General features: G+C 37.8%; 1 protein-coding gene across 4 annotated transcripts in view; it reads right to left on the bottom strand.

Moving 5' to 3' along the window:
• The window catches only part of FAM193A (family with sequence similarity 193 member A), a 45,812-nt gene extending 31,530 nt beyond the window's left edge, over positions 1-14,282 (bottom strand). For 2 of the 4 annotated variants that reach the window (XM_027642933.1, XM_027642934.1), the window contains exons 1-6: positions 14,212-14,282; positions 11,268-11,513; positions 8,863-9,029; positions 8,427-8,594; positions 6,104-6,338; positions 2,799-2,923 (exon numbers count right to left, since the gene is read on the bottom strand). In XM_027642933.1, coding sequence (XP_027498734.1) covers positions 2,799-2,923; positions 6,104-6,338; positions 8,427-8,594; positions 8,863-9,029; positions 11,268-11,357 — 785 coding nt within the window. In that variant the 5' untranslated portion in view covers positions 11,358-11,513; positions 14,212-14,282. Of the gene's footprint in view, positions 1-2,798; positions 2,924-6,103; positions 6,339-8,426; positions 8,595-8,862; positions 9,030-11,267; positions 11,514-14,211 lie in introns of those variants that run through there. The other 2 variants (XM_027642931.1, XM_027642932.1) reach the window with 1 other exon arrangement.
• Between the last annotated feature and the right edge of the window lie 4,378 nt (positions 14,283-18,660).

Below are 18,660 nucleotides of genomic sequence, written 5' to 3'. Positions count from 1 at the left end.
AGAACAGCATTTACACTGTCATTTTTTATTGTGATTCTGAGTAAAGGTTAACAGGCTATTAGTAAATACAGTCTCCCCTCCCAAGGCAAGTATAAAGCAACAATCTAGGTAATATTTCCATTCTGTACACAGAGGTGGAATGTATTTCTGGACTGCAGTAAAAAAAAGTGATAAAAAGAATAACACATACATAAAACTTAACAGGAGTTGCTCAGTTTAAAGTAACTGAATCTTACAAGTGGTACCTGTTGACACAGGTCTTACTGTATACCTACATATTTTGATTAGGAACACATGATTTTCTGGACAACAGCATTTAACTGAAGCTGTGCAAACATCCTGAACACTGTCCCATCCCACAGTGGGAAAGCAAAGCAGGTAGAGAAGCTCCAGGTATCAGTTGCTTCATTACCAAACCCCAATAAAACAGTCTGTTGGATGTAGGAGGCACGTCAACGGTTGCATGGAATCAAAAGCATCTTGACCAAGCAAGATATTTAACCTCTAAGAAACTCTTCATATCGACACCACCATCAAAAGTACTGGAAACTTATCTTTGAAAGGACTGGATTTCCTTAAATACTGATTATGAAAATACAGCCTTATGAAATGCTGTGTCTGACCTAGAAACCCCGCTGATTAATCAACTCTTGCTAAGCTATGGACAGCTCTCACAGCTGGTCTGCACACTGTGCAGCTGAGTGTGCCTCCTACACCAGCCACGGATGTTGACTGGGTAGCCAAACAAGATCTAACACATTAAGACCCTGGTAGTTTACCCTGAGCAGATGACCAGTTTCAGATGTGAAACACTGGCACAGCTGATCATCAGTTTATAACCTCCATTCCCACAAGACTGCTGTCTGAACCTCCCTATGTGAACATCTTTTCTAGTCTGACATCTGATAAACACCCTTGGAACTAACCATAGCACACCAACTACATATTTTGAAAAAGCTAGAGATACTTAAATCACTGAATTTTTTGTGTAAGGGATGAAAGAAAGGGTTAACACCCAAAATCTAAGCGAAGCTGAGATGCCAAAATGCCATTTCACATTTCTGTTCTTCGGGAAGAGAAAGTAATGAGGCCAATGTTCTTTTGTAAAGAAACTGGCAACACCTTCTCTACTGCACACAGATGATTCTCTGTTGACCAAATGATTAGAGGACTAGCCTGATCCCTGCTTCTCCATGTGAGGCCTCTGTGATGGAACATTTCTCCACCAATTTCCAATGGAAGGCAGATTACCCTCCAGAAAGATTTCTCAGGGAAGGATACCCAATTCTCTCACTTCAAGATCCAGAGAACTCAGAAGTAAAATCCAGGGAGTCTATGAAAACAGACACAATCAAAGAAAAACAAGACATACACCATATAAACCTAGAAACCATGGAACAGGAAGCTTGTACTGAACCTCTCCTTTCAAAAATGCTCATGTGAACCAGTCTAGGCAAAACTGTAAGTTTAAGGGTGTTTCACATAAACTACTTAGTGAACACAAATGCACTGGAAAAGCAATTCCTACAAGAAGAGATTCTGACTTCATCATATGTAAGGTCTGAATGGAGCTGTCACTACAGTGACAACAGAGAAACAACCTCTGTTGCTCAGAGTTTATTTGCAGTAGCACAACAGGTAAATGAAAACAAATCCAATGCTTTTGTTAAGAAAAGACCATAAACTTCACTGAGATCATTCTCAGCTCTTCAGATGAAGGCAATATAAAGTAGTCTTGATGTAGCCAGGATTGCTGGAGTACAGAGACGGAGAGAAGCCCTGTCAGAAAGCATGGACATGACTGTAGAATGGCCACAAAAGAAGATACAGATCACTGAAAAAAAGTGCAACTGAACAACATGATGTTGAACACAGCAACACAATTAGCTGTCTGGAGAGGGAAAGCTTTTAGTGCCAACCCAGTCTCATGTAAATGAACTGAATAACTTATGAGGGACCTTAGACATCTAGCTGAGCTCAGCAACAATTAAGCTTTCTTGCCTTTTCTTGTTTTCCTTTCTATTACCTATCAGCAAAAGGAGAACTCATCAGAAATTTTCCTTATTCACAACATCTCTTCTGACAGACTTAATCAAACTGCTCTTATACCATGGAAAATTACCCAAGACAATACCTTTAAAACACATGTACACAGAGCATAAATGCATCTTCATCAGAAACAAGACTGAGAGGTCAGCATGAACTATCCATGACTGTACTGCAAAAATGTTCAGACTTAGGATAAAGAATAAAATTTCTATTAATTAATACCTCTTTCTCAGGAAACCCAAACACTTTGCCAGTACACAAATTACAAGCAGAGAAATCCTACTAGGAAAATATACAATTTAAAGCCTCAGAAGCAGTGAAGTCCTGAGATCTACAAACATATTGCTTTCTCCAATGAAAAGACTGCTTAAAACTGCTTAAAACTAAATTATTTGTGCACCATGGGAAGCAGAAGGCAATGAGGTTTTAGTTTTCCTGTAGAGCTGTACAGATAGCAGCAATGCCTGATGATAAGTGAAAACAGTACTATTCAGTCACACTATCAGCATTTTCATGGGATGCTGTCATTTTACAGGGTAACCTACAAATAAGTAGATTAGGGTTGTAATTCTTCTGTCAAGCAAGTTATGACAGCAGCCAGCTCAATCAACAACACTGTTTTCAAGACAGATCCACAAGGATTTTTTTACCTATTCAATTGTAGCAGCAGAATTTTTTTTTAAAAGCTGTGGTTGCAAACATTTTTTTTCATTTCTCCTTTAAATTACAAAACAAAAGTTAAACTCTACCTTAGCTGTGACACCAACGTTGGCAAGCTATTCTGCAAGAGTGGCTCAGAAAATACCAGATTTTCAAACAGATGCTTGTTGTGCAATTCCCATGTCACCTGAAATTTCTTCAAATGTTCATTTTCCTATAACGATAAAACAACCAGAAATAAGCTAGGTTAGGAAAAAAATAAAGAATTCTGTCCAAGGCAAGAATCTTTTCAAAAAGTCTTCTTTCCAACCTACTGGCAGGATTAACCAGCTCAGTTAATAATGCAGTTTTAATATCCAGAAACTCAGAATTTAAGCCATTTTTAATTACTTAAATAACATAGCTTAATTCCTTGTTTTTCTAAATTGTAATGAATTAGGAAGAAAAAAACCCTACAAAAATCAGGCTATATTGTTCAAAGCTTCCATTAATTTCAGCACTGAAAGATGTATTTTATGATCTGAACCTGTAATTCTCAGGTTTTCTTGTCAAAAAATTGTCTATCTCTGATTATTTTTCAGTTCTTTGAACTTATCTAGTAAGACACATATCCAATGACAACCTATAATCTTTATTCAAAACTGACATAAAAACAAGTAAACAGTTCTTCCAAGTACAGCTTAAAAAACTAAGTTTTCTAAACAGACAAGAGATCAACAGCTTACTTCCCTAGTAAGAATAACATTTTTGTATTTGAGGTTATTTAACACATAATTATATGTAACTTCAAGGCCTAAAACTTAAAACTCTTATCATAAAAACACAAGAATCCAAGACAGGTATAATATATTTTTCAAGTCAGCAAGTTTTCCCACATATAACCAGCAGTACACAGATTTTCTATACCAGGACTCACCCACACAGCAGAATTAAATTCAACTGTTCTGGCTCTCAGATAAGCAAGTGAGCCCTGTGAAATATAACCTCTAGTACCCAGAAACACCAGAATACTCTGGAACTTTTAAGTTTTGTTAAGTATAGTGGGTTAAGAAAACCAAACCAAACACAAATGTTTTTATATCAGACCTAAAGACAGACTACTGGAATTCAAAAAGAGAATTGACTTTTAAGTTTTATTATTATTTAAGAAGGATGGGTGGTGTTGTTTTTGAGTAGCATATGATACCTGTACCTCTTTACTATTATGTCTTCAAAATATTCAAAATGTCTATAAATTGCTAATAATTTCTCAAGAGTCACTGCGACAGGTTGATTTCTTAGGGAATTTCCATATTATGCTGTGAACAAAACCATCAACGGTTATCTACAAAATCCTGTCTATCAGTTTACACAAAGAAATACCAGGAAGTTTTCCTCTCTAGTCTGCTATACCCTGTACTTGAGGGCTCTTCAGTACTGACCACAGTACTTGCTGTCAGTACAATCTCTCATTCCCTGGTGGGGCACAAGGCTTTAGTTCCTGCTCTTGAAATCAGATGGATTCCTTTGAAAGGAAGGACAACTGTTCATAATTTCATTGAGAAGTTAGTTCCTCACAGGTGGAGGTTCAAGGCATTATATGCCTTTGTACAGTACACTACGTGCAAAGCTTTTATCTTTAAAAGGAAGGCTGCACTAAGTTTAGAGGTCTTGGCTGCCTTTTATGTATTTCAGCTGAGAAGATTCCTTCCTCCATAGTGCACTGGTATCTTGAGAGGAAATACCCACGCACACTGGAACAGCTTGTGACGCTACTACCTGTACTGAAAGCTGGGACATACTCCATTTAATAAAGAGGTTATTTAATAAATCTAATAAATATATGACAAGACAGTATCCTACATTCTCACAGTTCAGTTTCTGACTGTCACAGCTTAGCAGAAAGAAGTTTTTAGTACTTACTGGGTTGCAGGATGAAAAGGACAAGAAAAATCTGGCATATTTTGTGTTTTCCTATGCTTTGTTTTTTAAAATAGGAATTTTATTTTACTTTGAATTTTATCAGAAAAGGGGTAGATTAGATAGTTCAAGCATCTTCTTTTCATGGTTGTTATCTGAATCTCTCACACCTACCAAGTTTTCATGACTACTAGTTCACAATAACTGCCAGGCAAAAATTATCAAATGGTTATTTTCTGATTAGCTGGCACTAATGGGATAGTTATTGGCAGATCCACTTTGAGAAAGCTAACATCTGTACTGTAAACAATTCACTTTTCAGTTGAACAAGTTGGAATGCAAATCAACCTGAAGAGTAATCTTCTCTCAAGCACCTTATTAGAAACTTAATGACTATTAAAAGCAGACAATAAACAGGAGATGGCAGTGACCTCAAATCTGTATCTAAGTGATAAAGCCGGGGAAGATAATACAGACAATAGCAAATACACAGCACTGAGAGCAGAAAAAAGCATCAGATACGCTCAAGCTTCTAAACAGAAATATCTTCCTGCTTTGACAACTCAATTTTGGGTAACAGCCCTACCTCAGCAATGACAGTCTGCTTCCCCTCCATTTTATATCCTCACCTGTGGCCACCACAATCTATTTTTATCTCTCTTTATAAAGGTAGACAGTCACTTTCAGCTAATTGGCAATAAAGGCCAAATTCACCAGTTTATCCACCTTTTTTTTCCTACTTGCACCAAGTTTGCACAAGAAAAGGATGGCAAAGGATAAGAACATTTACAAAAGATGCACAAGAAAGGATTATTAACCAAACAGGATTAATAACCTTCTCAGGCCTTAAACAAATAGAATTATGGAATTTGTTTACTGTATTACTCACTCATGATGGACAACTACACAAGAAGAAAGTTTTAAGGCTATTGCTTAATTTATAGCTGACAATATAATCCCAAGTCTAATATCACTGTCAGTTGATAAAACAAGCATTTAAGAAAGAACTTTGGAAATAATAGCAGATTAGTTTCAAGGCAATAGAAAATCTTTTCAAGTAGCCATCCTTGATTATAAGTGAAAAGAAAAACTGAACACTGAAACAATTTCAGTTAGTGCTACTCATAAAAGTTTGTGTTGTTTAAACATGGTTGTCAACAGACCATTTAGGATTAACAGAGAAGTGTTTCCCACATTTTCAGAGGCATTAACTAATATTTTGTAAATCTGCTTAAATACTTGGTTCAGAATAAGTGCTACACACAGCATCCCACCTCTTTCTTTACAAACAAAACCCAATTTTATTAAGTCACTGTAAGAGGTGCCTACTCTACACTTCCGAATACCTAAATTTGCATTTTCAGAATTTCCCTGTCTCCAAGGATGCACACAAAAAGAACCTGACATTTTATAACCACAGAAGACTCCTGAAAGAGCCCAGAACAACTCTGGCAGCATTACCCCAGAAGCACACAGGCTGTTTCTTCAGTCTTACCAGAGTAACTAGGAAGGCGCTGATTGTACACGCTGCCTGACAGAGTGCACTGTATTCTTCAAGTAGGAGTGAGATGAACTGCTGTGCCTGGGGTGGCCCTTCTGTCACTAATGTTGATGCAACTTTAGATCCCAGTGACAAGTGTCTGAGCAGACGAACCTTCATTTCAAGCACATATTCTCTAGCTTGCTGTTCCAACCGTTGGTAGAGCTGGTATGGATCTCTTTCACAAAGCCTGTATTTTTAGAATATTTGTGACAAAAAAGAAACAAACAAACAAACAAAACCACACAAAAGAGAGAATATAATCAACAGTTTCATTTTCCTAGAAACTTTTACCAGCTACCATTATCATCATCAAAAATAACCTCAATGGCTAGGGTTTAGAGAACTACCTTAAATCCCAGAAACACACTCCAGTCCCCTACTTCTACACTGTGGAAACTGAGCTCTAGTGTAGCTCTAGGACTAGGATGCCTACACATCTGAGGAACAGATTGATTTAGGACCTTACTATTTCACTTCAACCTGTGAGCTCAAAAATCTGAACTCAATTTGCATACAACCCTACAGGCACCCAGACTCTTCAGACAAGGTCCTTCACAACTTCTCCCTGTCCTTACACATGACACATTTGTGTCTACCAAAGAGAATTAAACACGAAGCCTGCTTTGAAGCACTTTAAGTAATTCAATTTCACTCTAAAGTCCTGTGCACGGAGTTTAAGCACTCACCTCAGTGTTTTTACAGCACAGGGAGGTGGGGAAGAAGCAGTTACCTAATCCCTTTCTTAAGAGTTAGATGAATAAAAGTTTGCAGCTACTAGTCCATGCTCTTCCCTCACCACTCACAGAACAGTCCTATCATACTGCCATCAAGTACTCCAATATACAGTAGGGACATTACTTGGCACCACTATGTATTCCAACTAAGAAGACCACACACTCCATTTCTTGCCAGCTGTATCTAACAGAGTCGAGCATGAAATTAGGAATTTCTGCCTTTTAAACACAGAGTTACTTGGTCACAGCATGGTCTTTGGTGTGTTACCTAAATGGTTTTGTGTTTTGTTTTTGTTTTTTTTTAAACTTCCAACACCTACATTGACTAGCTTTGTTAAAAAGTTCTGCATGACATTAGCAGCACAGACTGGACACACTGGTGCCTGCACAAACTGTATCCCAGTTTTATTTCATACTTCAGAGACCATAAGGAACTTGAGTGAAAAATAATTCTACTGACATTTAGGGATTCCTTCTCTGAGATCCTGTTTCTGCCTTTATATTTTGAATAATCTCTCTCCAAAGTGAAAAACAGTTCTAGAGCAATCGAAGTTCCTGAGTACATAACAAAGGTACACAGTATATGTTCTAATTTCCAAAATGTTTCCATTAAAGAGAAAACGCATCAAATCAACCACCATTTTAGCTGTGATTCAATTTTAATTACCTACACACCAAGCAACATTTAAACACCTTCGATTTCAAAGCCTATGCTGTGTGTTTGGATCACTTAAATAAACAAAGAGTGACTAATACAGAGGCACACTATACTACCCTGCTTGTTCAGAACTCATATTCAAAACCAAACACTCAGTTTTTATATAACCAAAGCGCAAGAAGATTATTTCATTATCTATTAATGCTGGTTCAGGTGTACAATCATATAAAGAGCACTGCTAGATGACTATAACCTTTCAAAATTTCTTTACTTCACCAGAATTCAGCTTCAACTAGAAATTCCACATACAAACTACAGTTGGTCAGAGCTCAGCATATTAAGCACATACAGACCCAAGGAGAACAACTATTCCTTGACCACACACTGAGTTAGAAACAGAGATAATCCTCCTGGAGCACTTTAGCGACTGCCACACTTTTCTCAAAAGCAAAAAACCCACCACTGAGCCCATCATTAAGCCCATCTTCAACTTCACACCCAGAAAAGCTACAACTTTTGACTTCTAAAATGGGAAAAAGTTCTTAGAATCCACCTCATCTAATGATCAATGAATATTATTTTTTTCCATTTTTATGAAGTCTCTTCCAGCTGTTAAAACTGCAGTAAAGTGCAAGCACTTTTATAACTCAGGTTAGTTCAATAAGTAAGATTTTCACATGGGACAATTCAAAGTTAACAGTGTCTTGTAAATAATCATCATCTGAAGGTCTTTTGAAGAATAAGATTTTGGGACCCTTCCACAATTAGACATTTATATTCCTATTGCAAACAGCACACAAATATAACAGCTTCCTGTCCATTCAAACTAGCATTGAAAAATCCTGCACAAAATAGAATTAATATTCTTCAAAGTGATATATACCTATCCACCAGCTCCTTCATTCCTTCTTTATCTGGTACCAACGACTGGTCTTGGTCATCTGCCAAAGGGGTCCCAGCTTGGCGATATATACACCGAACCATGTATCTGACTTCTGACCAGTAATTTTGAAGCTGCTGAGGTTCACGTTCAGGCTCTGCTGAATTTTCTCTGCAAATAAAGACAAAAATAATTACCCTCTACTTGTACACATCACATAGGTGTATTGATTCCTACTATTCTGGAAAAAAACCCCAAAATACATCTGAAAATGCCTACAATAAGGTAAGAAACTGGATAAATGTTGCCATTCGTAAATTACTGTTATTGTCAGACAACCCGTATAAAGGAGTTTAAGAACACACCTACAAACAAGCCACAACAGTGCCCACAGTCTGACCACAGCCACCACGCTGCTGAGTTTGAATTCAGTTCTTACCTGCGCTCATTACAGGCCTCACAGTTGCATGCTATGTCTGAAGGAGAGGAATTGCTAAGATCTGCAGCAGGCACTGTCTGCGCACCCACAGTTATTCTTCCTCCTCCTACAGATTCCTGCTGTGATCCACTGTTTCCAAGAGGCATGTGCAAAAGAAAATCTTGGCTCTGAAGGAAAAAAAAACAACCAAACAGGTAGCCTTCTGTTTGTGAGGTCTGATATGTTAAGAGGTGGACAAATATTAAAGTGGTAATTCTTAGTGCTGCAGATATTTTGGGAGGACACTCAAACAGACACAAAGAATTTATCTATGAAAAGCCTAATAAATGCAAGAGATGGACTGAGAAAAACAACTATACAAACAGAGTTTCATTTCTAATAACCAAAGGTATGTTGGTTATAATTATCACCTTTATGTACTTCAGCATAAACAATGAACTAAGCTAAAGGAAGGCTTGCATCATCCACGCTTAACCATAAACCAGTAGTATCTCCGCAGTCTCCATTTAACAGTATGTTTGACTTTTGGAGTTTAAGAATCCCTTCTAGCAAAAAATCATTGAATCTCCTTGCTTGTAGCAGCCAGACATAGCATTTCATGGTAATGGATGTTAGAAAGCTGCTGTCACCGGGAATGGATGTGACCTCCTGCGCCCAGCACTGCTCAGTACCAGCAGATGACACAGACCTCTCGCCCGAGACCGCTGGTATTTTTGTCACCAGTTTCTCTCCCTTCTCTGTGCTCCAGCCCCAGCACATGCCATCCTTCCCTCCTGCACCCTCCCAAGGTTGCCACAAGCTTTCTGTGGCACCAGGCAGGGACCTCTGCCACAGGCGTAGCATGACTGAAGAGGTATTTTTGTACCCCGGAGCCTGGATTGGGATGCAGACGAGTTAAAACAAACCTGCACGCATTTGCTACCAAGCAAGGTAAGGAGAGCAACAGCAACCTGAACACAGGAGCATCTATAGCAAACCACCTGTACTCTGGCCTGCAGTGACTGCTAACAAATTTTTTTTTAGATAATTTTGGCTTTTTTTCCCAGCTGGTTTCTCAAATTTGGCTAGTTACCAAATCCACTTGGGTCTTTTTTAAGTCAAGCTTCCATACTTAGAAACCACTTTTGCTGTTTGCTTTTAAAAATTCCTCTTTAAAAAAGAAAACAGTCACCAAATTAAAAAAAAATGCCTTAGATTTTTATTTCATCTGGAGTATCTATAACTTAAAATGTTTAGGAAGCAATTCCTGCTTTTCCTGTACTTGTAGAACACTTAATTTCTTTACTAATTCACTAGCAGAGCTTAAATAAGTCAAAAATTTTGACTAAATTGAACAATAATGTGCCTCAGTCTTGCTGTGCTTTGAACTCTCTAGGATGTGTTTACCATCTTACTACCAGCATAATTTTCTCAGATATAATCTCTTGGTTAATTTTACTACCCTTGCTAATAGCAAGGATATCTGTTAAACATACTCTTAACTTTTCCTCACAAAAAACTATGTTAAGTGTGCTTTTAACATGAGCTTAACAACATATACTATACAAAGACAATCTTTCTTCACGTTGATTTACTGAAATAAAAATCTGTATGTGCCTATGGGCATGTGCACAGCCTGTTAGTTCTCTGCAAGGAGATGTCAGCTGGAATCTATAATACTTCCAATTATCCCAAGTGTGTGGCTTCCCACATCAGCCAGATGATTTGGTTCTGCAGTATACCATAGTTTACTTCTAATGACGTTTTGCTGGACCTGTCAATGAACTTTTAGTATCTTTCTGCTACACTGAGCACAGTTCTCACATGAGGCTGAATTCACGACTTGAAATATTAGCACCATGTATTAAATTGGTGTTTGCAGTTAAGAAATTGTTATATGCATACTAGGCGAAGTTGTGCTTCCTTATTAAAACAATACAGGAAAGAAAAGACTGTAAAACTCAGAGACACAGGGAAGTGTCAGTGCAAGTATAGTGACTCCAGAACACTGCTAAAAGAATAAGGAAAACTCAGATACTTTACCTCACACAGAGGGAAAAGCACACCATGAGCAGACAGTATAGAAAAGAGTGTAATGACTAAGGTCACACTTGTAAGAGTAGAAGAAGATGAATTTAATTAAAGGGAGTAAGGACAAAGTTCAAGATCTGGCGAATTAAAAGGCAAAAAACCCAGTAAGAAACAGATCTAAACCTTGCTCTACTCGAAAATCCAAAACTCAGATTCAGAACTCCTCATTTCTGAAACACCTAGCTGGTTCAGTTTACCTCACAGGAAAACCAACTCAAGATCTCCTAGAATGCTTCCTGAGCGTTTACAGTTTAAGTGATTCCAACGCACAAAGCGCCATTCAGCCCACAACAACACATCATCTCAGTCGAAGGAACGGAAGTACTTGAACTTACCACAAGAGATTGCTCTATTGTAGCGTGCCTCTCCTCCTTTTCAACTGTTCTTCGACAGTCTGGACACACCCACAGTGGAAGATGCAGCATATTGTTTGCTTTAGGAGATGTGGAAAGTGCTGTTTTGCTAGAATTTTTTATTCCGCTCTCTGAAAGCGAAGTATCTTTTCGTTCACTTCTACAAAGAAGACAATGCTCGCCAGTTGTATATGGTGCCCTTTGGCCCAAGCCAAAGGTAAATGGTGTCTGCAAACAAATATGTTGATAGGTAACTGGTTATTGAGAGAATACACACCAGAAAAACTTATTCTCAGATTTGAAACAAACAAACAGCCCCCCCCCCAAGAACAATGCACATATTTTGCTAGTCATTATTAAATGGTGAATATTTAGTGTGTCCCAAGATCAAACACATCAGTCTCAATATCCATGAGGCAAAGAAGTCAGACTATGAATATATTCATTGTTTTCAGGGAGCATGGACCACAGCCTTTCCCTCTAAAACAATTCAGCCTAGATGCAATAATCTAGTAAGTGAAATTAAAAAGGGATAGTACAATTCCTTTTACTGTTGTCATCATTACAGATAAAAAGAAAAATAACTGCTCTTTGAAGTTCTGTGTAACCTCCTTCCTAATACTATGTGAAAAGAGACACTTTCAGCTACGCTTTTTACAAAATAAAAGTATAAATCAGTTTAAACAAAACCAATCAGGAGGATCTTAAAATCCACTATCATCTATTGAATAGAGTAGACTCAGTAACTCAGGGGGACAGAGACAGTTCAAAACCTAAACTCTCTCTCTGTCTCTCTGTAGTTCAGCCATGAAATGCTGATTATCCACCAAGACTGACAGTGAAATCAAGTTGGGCTGCTCAAGACAAAGAGAACCCAACTTTACTGGACATAAGTGAAACTGAGATGAAAGGAATAAAAAAGTGGCAGAATCACAGATTTGTCCCATTATATTGCAGCTACCAGCTCTGCCTTAATTACATCATCTGTGTAAGCCTCAACATTATTAAATTCTTTCTCAAAGATAAAGCAAAATTTAAATAAGTAATTCAAACATCCTTCTCAATACTGCTCAAACCTTAATACTAACAAAAATATTGCTTTAAAGATCTTGTAGGGCTGAACTGCACAAGCACAGGTGAACAGTTCTCTTTAGGTCAAAGGACTAGTTCAAGCTAAAAGAGAATTAAATCACCACCTCTCTTCTTCACAGCAACAACAAATCAATTCCCTATTGCTGACATCTAATGAAAAACGGCAGAGCACTACAAACTCTGATTTTTGTGTTCTTCACATTTGTAAAACTGACAGACTCGGCAATATGGAAAGAAAAACTAATGATTCTAGACATAAAAAAAGACACACTGAATTCATCTCCACAAGTATCCTCCTATCTTTCAGAAGTTCATGAGAAATTTAACAGACTTAGTAAAAACAGCTAATCCCTTTACTTATTGATGCCACTCCTAGAATTCACACCTAGGGCAGGAAAAAGAACACAATCTCTCCAGGAGTCTCCTGCAGGTTTGCAGAAAACCACCTTATTTGGGAACATTCACTCTGCCTCCTGAAAGGCTAGGACTGACCAAATCCTTTGTTGGCTCTACAAGCACGAACAGATTTCTCAAGTTAAACATTCCTCTTGGTTGCCCTGCACTCAACTGCAGATCTTATTAATGCCTAAAAACCCTGCATGCAGGAGGCCATGGTTGCTCATGAAAACCCTGAAAGTTTCCTTCCTAAATTTTTTTTGAAGCCAAATTAAGTCCCTGTTGGAATGATGGTTATAGCTATCGCAGGCAAACCCTTATGAACATCATCCAAGGACATCTTCCAACAAGCAGGAACAGCAGAGGACAAAACATGAAAGTTCACAAGCTGAGACAACCTGACACTCTTTTGCAAAGGTTAAGGTCATGGCAAATGCACCCCAGACATACTGCAAGGACTCCTAGAAGTTAAGATGATGGTGTATAATTTGCTTAAAGCTGCACCACAATTATTATAAAAGCCATGGCAAACACAGAAGGAACAACAATCTCCATTCTGACCAACTCACAGACTCAGGAAAACCCTAACTATTTCCCCACTGGGCCCATATTTATGACAGATATGAAGTTTAAACTAAAGCACTTGGTTCCTAGAGCACAATGCACATCATGAATGAAACTTAAGTAGTTTATTCCTAACAAAATTGACAGTTGGAACTTTGACAAAATCTAGATCATAAGCATCTCAGATACCTGCTATAGCTCTTTCATACTAAAATGAAGCTATGAATTGCAGTTTCTTAGTTATTTAAAAGATGATGAATGCAGTGACTGTTCATGTGATCATTTCACCAGGAGCAGGGGCAGTAAACTCTTCCTGGATTAGATGAGCTTGGAATTAGGTCACATACACATTTGTATGTGTCTTCAGTGCAATGAGAGCAAAGTGTACATTTTGAGAAAAGCGAGATATTTTTCCACTAGTCAAGCTTCAAAAAATGTGGGCTGCCTCTCTAGAAGAAAACACCCAGTCTCACTTTCTCTCTGAAACATGTTCAGATATAACATTCATAAATGAAAGCTGGAAGTAGGACAAATTGGAACAGAAATAACTGCATCTCTGCTATGTATTTAGATTTATTTCCAAGAATAACTTTATTACCATAAAACCACACAGATTTTTTTTTTATCATCCGTGTGCAATTTCAAGCATATTATAACAATAAAATTTTACTTTTTTTTTAAAAAAAGCTTTCACTGCTTTTTAAAGTTTGATTACTGAAATTATCAGAAACTAACTTCAGTTGGCAAAGTCCCAATCTCAAACAGAATTCTTTCTGAAGAGTTTGTTCTAGTATGTTTAATACTGTTTGGTATCTTTTCCCATTAGTAAATAATTCTGCAATCATATACACCCACAAAATTTGCCTGTACTTACCTGAGAAACACCTGTGAACTCTGATCCAACAGTACTGTCTGTAAACTGTGTACCATTTAGTGAAACCTGGAAAAAATCAATAATGGGTTGGTGACAATAGCTGAGTTTAATGCTAGAAGACTGTTACAAAAATGACACAAAAACTTCCCCTGTATTCGAGGGTTGATAAAACAGCTTTTGAAACTTCAATGACTAAAAAATTGCAGAAATGGAAAACTCCTTTTCTTTTGTAACAGAAGTTCTACAGATGTAAATTTTGCAATTTATGGATTTTAAACTTTTGCACAGTAGCTCTTCCAGTAGCAACTTTGAGGTGAAAGAATTGATACAGGAACACAGAAAATTCATAAGCAAAATTACGTTTTTCCTTCAGCATTTGATTGTTTGTAATTAGCTTTTAAACTTCTACTGTGAATTGAAACAATTAAAAGATTTTTGTCTTTTGAAAGTTGAATACAATGCTACTCAGAAAAATATGCAGTATTAACCAGGAAGAGTATTCCACAGCAAGCCTCCAAAAGCCACTCAGCTATTCCACTGCAGCAGCTTCCTTCCTGCCCCAGGTTATAACTCCAACAGAAATCTCCCAGATCTCCTCTACTCCAGTGTTACAGAGACCACACCAGGCAGCAGTGAAGTGACTTTTACAAGCCCCAACTGTTCTCATAGAGCATTATCTGAAGATATTAAATCAAGAGTAAAGTTAAGACAACACACAAATTCAAGCCCGTGACAATGAAGAGCCCTAGATCACACCAACTTGAAGAAAAAGCATTAGATTAAAAACAGTGGGAAAGTGGAAATAAAGTCAATTATATTATTCTTTACTTTCCTCCTTCTTGAGCAGCGGTTGAGCTCCAGGATTTCAGATATCATTTTACCTCACGCCTCTGTTCCACCTTCCACATGTTTTTGCTAACCTCTTTTTGCCCTCCAGTTTTCCACCCACTGCTGTCAGATATTAATATCTCTAATACTTCTCTAAAGACCATGATAAAAAGTGGTCTGTTTAACATAGGACCCCCCCACGTCTTGTTTGTTGTATTGACAGAGGTCAGAAAATATTTCTGCCCTGCCATCAAACCATAAACTCTGACTGGAGCCTTCTTCAGTACAAAAGAGCACCCTTCAGATTTATACACCCACAGTATTACCAATTGCTCAGTTTAGAGACAAGGGGATTACTGCAAAGCCATTGTCTTCAGCTAGCTTTTTTCAAAGGCAAAAAAATAATTTCAAATAATTGCTAAAGCAAATACAAACAAGAAACCACACAACTTCTCCTACATACCCCCTATGCTATGTTTCCAGAGTAGGTACTTAAGAAAACAAACCCCTCATATGCAAGCCGAGCATCTCAGATCTAAAATTATGGGAGCAAAAATGCTGATGTGGAACAAGTTACCTCTTTTTATTGAGACACCTTCCAAAAAGTGAAAAAAATGAAGGTTTTTTTAATTAAAACAAGTCTTCTTGACCAAGAAAAGATTTCCTCCAGTCTGGAGGTCCATTGGTTTTTGGTATGCATATGTATTCAAAAACCAAGAAACCAGTAAGAGAGCTCAGAATGAAACTGGTATCTGCAGCTAAAATTTTATATTTTTTTTGAAAATTAATAAAAAGGTAAGTTTATCCAACATTATTAAGGGAGTACATTTACCTTCTTTACATTCAAGACAGTGTTAATGAGAAATGCATGAGCCATCACATTGAAACATGCAGGAACTGAGTGGCCAAGCTAAAAGCAGTCAGAAATGTTACAAAAGCAGAGACAAAAACAGTGGGAGGTTTAGTTACCCACTAAATGTCACAAGAAGCCAAGACAAAATTACTGAACATCAGGAATGACTGCTTCATGGAATGAGTTGTCATGCTGCTAACAAAAGAAAAGACACCTCTTGGTCCTAAGCACTGTGCAGAATTTGCTTAAAAATATTAGCGTAACCCCCCCCAAATTTAGGAGTGACTAAATATCTGCAGGAGGAACAAACACCAAGGAATTTAAAAAGAAGGAATTAGACAAATAGGAGGAAACAAAGAGAATCATCAAAAATTAAGTGTCTGTAGGCAATGAGATGTAAGACATTGTATGTGATGCTTAGAGCAAACACAAAAATCACAAAAAAAGACTTAAGTGGGGATGAATAATGACGTGACAGGCAAGGGAAGGAGGGGGCTAAATAACATATTAGAGAAAATATTAGAAGAATCTTGTAGAAGTTGTCCAAATGGGGCTCAAACAATAGCAAGCTAAAAACAGAATGAGAAAAAAAATTACAATGAGACAGTTCCACAAACAATTTAAGGAAGAAAAAGAAGTATAAAAACTACAACTAAATCCTTTCTCAAAGCCCATAAGGAGCAAGGAACAGTAAGTAGCCTGGGAGAATCTCTAAAGCTAAGGTAAGTAAACAAATAGAAGCATTAAAAATGCTTAAAAAGCTAAGGTCACAGCAGAAACACCAGATTTATTTTTTGTATGTTCATGTTCACTATGGAGGAGCTTAAAGATGTTCTCCCAGCAAAAGGTTTCTTTATGGAAGATGGATTAGAGGATCTGCTTCAAAGCAAAGCACTGTTAGAAAAAAACAGTACAGAGAAAATGGACAAGTGAAAAATTAGCAAACCACCAAGAGTGGATGACATTCAGCCAAGAGTCCTAAAGGATCTCAAGGACATTATCGTTGCACTAACAATTTCAGTATGTTAATTCTTGCTCTCTACCTCAGCAGTACTAGAGGAGCAGATGATTTTTTAAAATTATTTATTTACGAAGCTTTCAAAGATCTAGGAAACTGCAGTTATCCAAAGCCTATAGCAAGAAAGTGCCTGAGATTACAAAGTTAACTATCAGCATTAAATTCCACATGTAACTAAAGAGAGGGGAAGAATGGCAGAAGGACCTTCCAAGATCTAGTTACGGGGCCATATGTTGACAGATATAACTCTGTGTGCAGAGAATTAAAGTGGAAGTTACAAGCTAGACAGCTGTCACTTCTGGATAACTCTTTTTTTTTGTTAAATTAAACTTATTTTTACAGCCCTGAATATCCTTTTTTTAATGATTTCATAGTTTTATGTTTTAAAAACCTGTTTTGTGAAAGTGAATGCCAGAAGGAAGGCTGACATGGATCATCAGGAAAACATGAATCTCCACAAGAACTCTTCACCACAATGAAGTATGTGTGTGAAACCTTCCTGTTCTTGCTGTAAATGGTATTTACAATGGAAAAGATATAGGGAAATATATCCTGTGTTTCTTAGAAGCTGCTGTCACACTAACTCACCTTCTTGAAAACAGTGATTTTCTAGAGAATAAGGCATGCATCCTTTTGGCACAGTATAATTCATACCAAAAAGTGTGAAAAAGGAGAGAATCACAGCTTAAACAACAGTCCTTGATTACACCAGAATGACCTTGAAGAACCAGTTGAGCAATTAGAAAATAAGCACTCAGAGGCTGCCATAATTTGCTCTATTAGCCTGCTGCTATCGAAATCAGACCTTCAGGAGGCTCAGTGACATATTACTAGACAACACACCCCCATCTTTCTCACAGCTGAAGCCTTGTGAAGCCACAAAGATCATGGAAGTGAGAGTGATACAACATTCTCGGGAGAGCTCAGGAAAAGAAAAGCACAGGAAGGAAATTTAGATTCGATGCATCATCACTGAACCCTAAACAGTTCAACAGAAATGTGATGTTAAAAAAAAAAAAAGCAGGATTTAATAAAATTTCTCCTGGGGAAAACCAGCAGGGATATACTGCACTGATTTTCTCAGGAAAGGTTTTGCTTTCTTAGGAAAGACAGACTAGAAAACAAAACAGTTACCAAGGGACAATTCAGGCTACACTTTATTCTACGAGGTCCTAATATAATAAAGGTATTCCATACCACTTGAATCAATTACCTTATTTTTATATAGGGAGGTAAAAAATTAAGTTTGTTGAAAGATCTGTGAGTGTCTAACTAACACTAAAAGGTACTGCACTTAACCCTGCTACCCTCTCAAAACCCATCCAGATGTCTCATCCATGCCACTTGCTCTCCTGCCTGCATTTTTGTGCCAAAACCCATTTGCCACAGCTGTTCTGTGCTGAGCCTTCTCTCAGGCACTTCCAGGCAGTGAGCACACCCCAGCACTGCTCTGCAGCTCCTCAGAGCAGCTTTGCCTCGCTCCCCACCGCTGTCACCCAACACCATTTGGGAGGCAGCAGTCTCAGGTGCCCCTCCCTGGTGAAGATCCCCCTCCCCGCAGCCTGAGTGAAGCTCCAACTTGGGAGCTCTCCAGTCTCAGGCTGAGCTGTTCCTCTCCTCTCCCAGACACAGCTAAATCGGTCACAGAACTGCTGCTGGCAGATGAGTGATGCTTACAAAATCCTAAGTGACTCTCAGATATGAAGAATGATTTCTTTATGCATTTAGTTCAACAGAATAGCCAACTATC

The sequence above is a fragment of the Corapipo altera genome, unplaced genomic scaffold (genome assembly GCF_003945725.1).
Source record: "Corapipo altera isolate COAL_440 unplaced genomic scaffold, ASM394572v1 22, whole genome shotgun sequence".
NCBI lineage: Eukaryota > Metazoa > Chordata > Aves > Passeriformes > Pipridae > Corapipo > Corapipo altera.
Note: the sequence above shows the minus strand (reverse complement) of the source record. Positions and strands in the feature narration are given on the sequence as shown.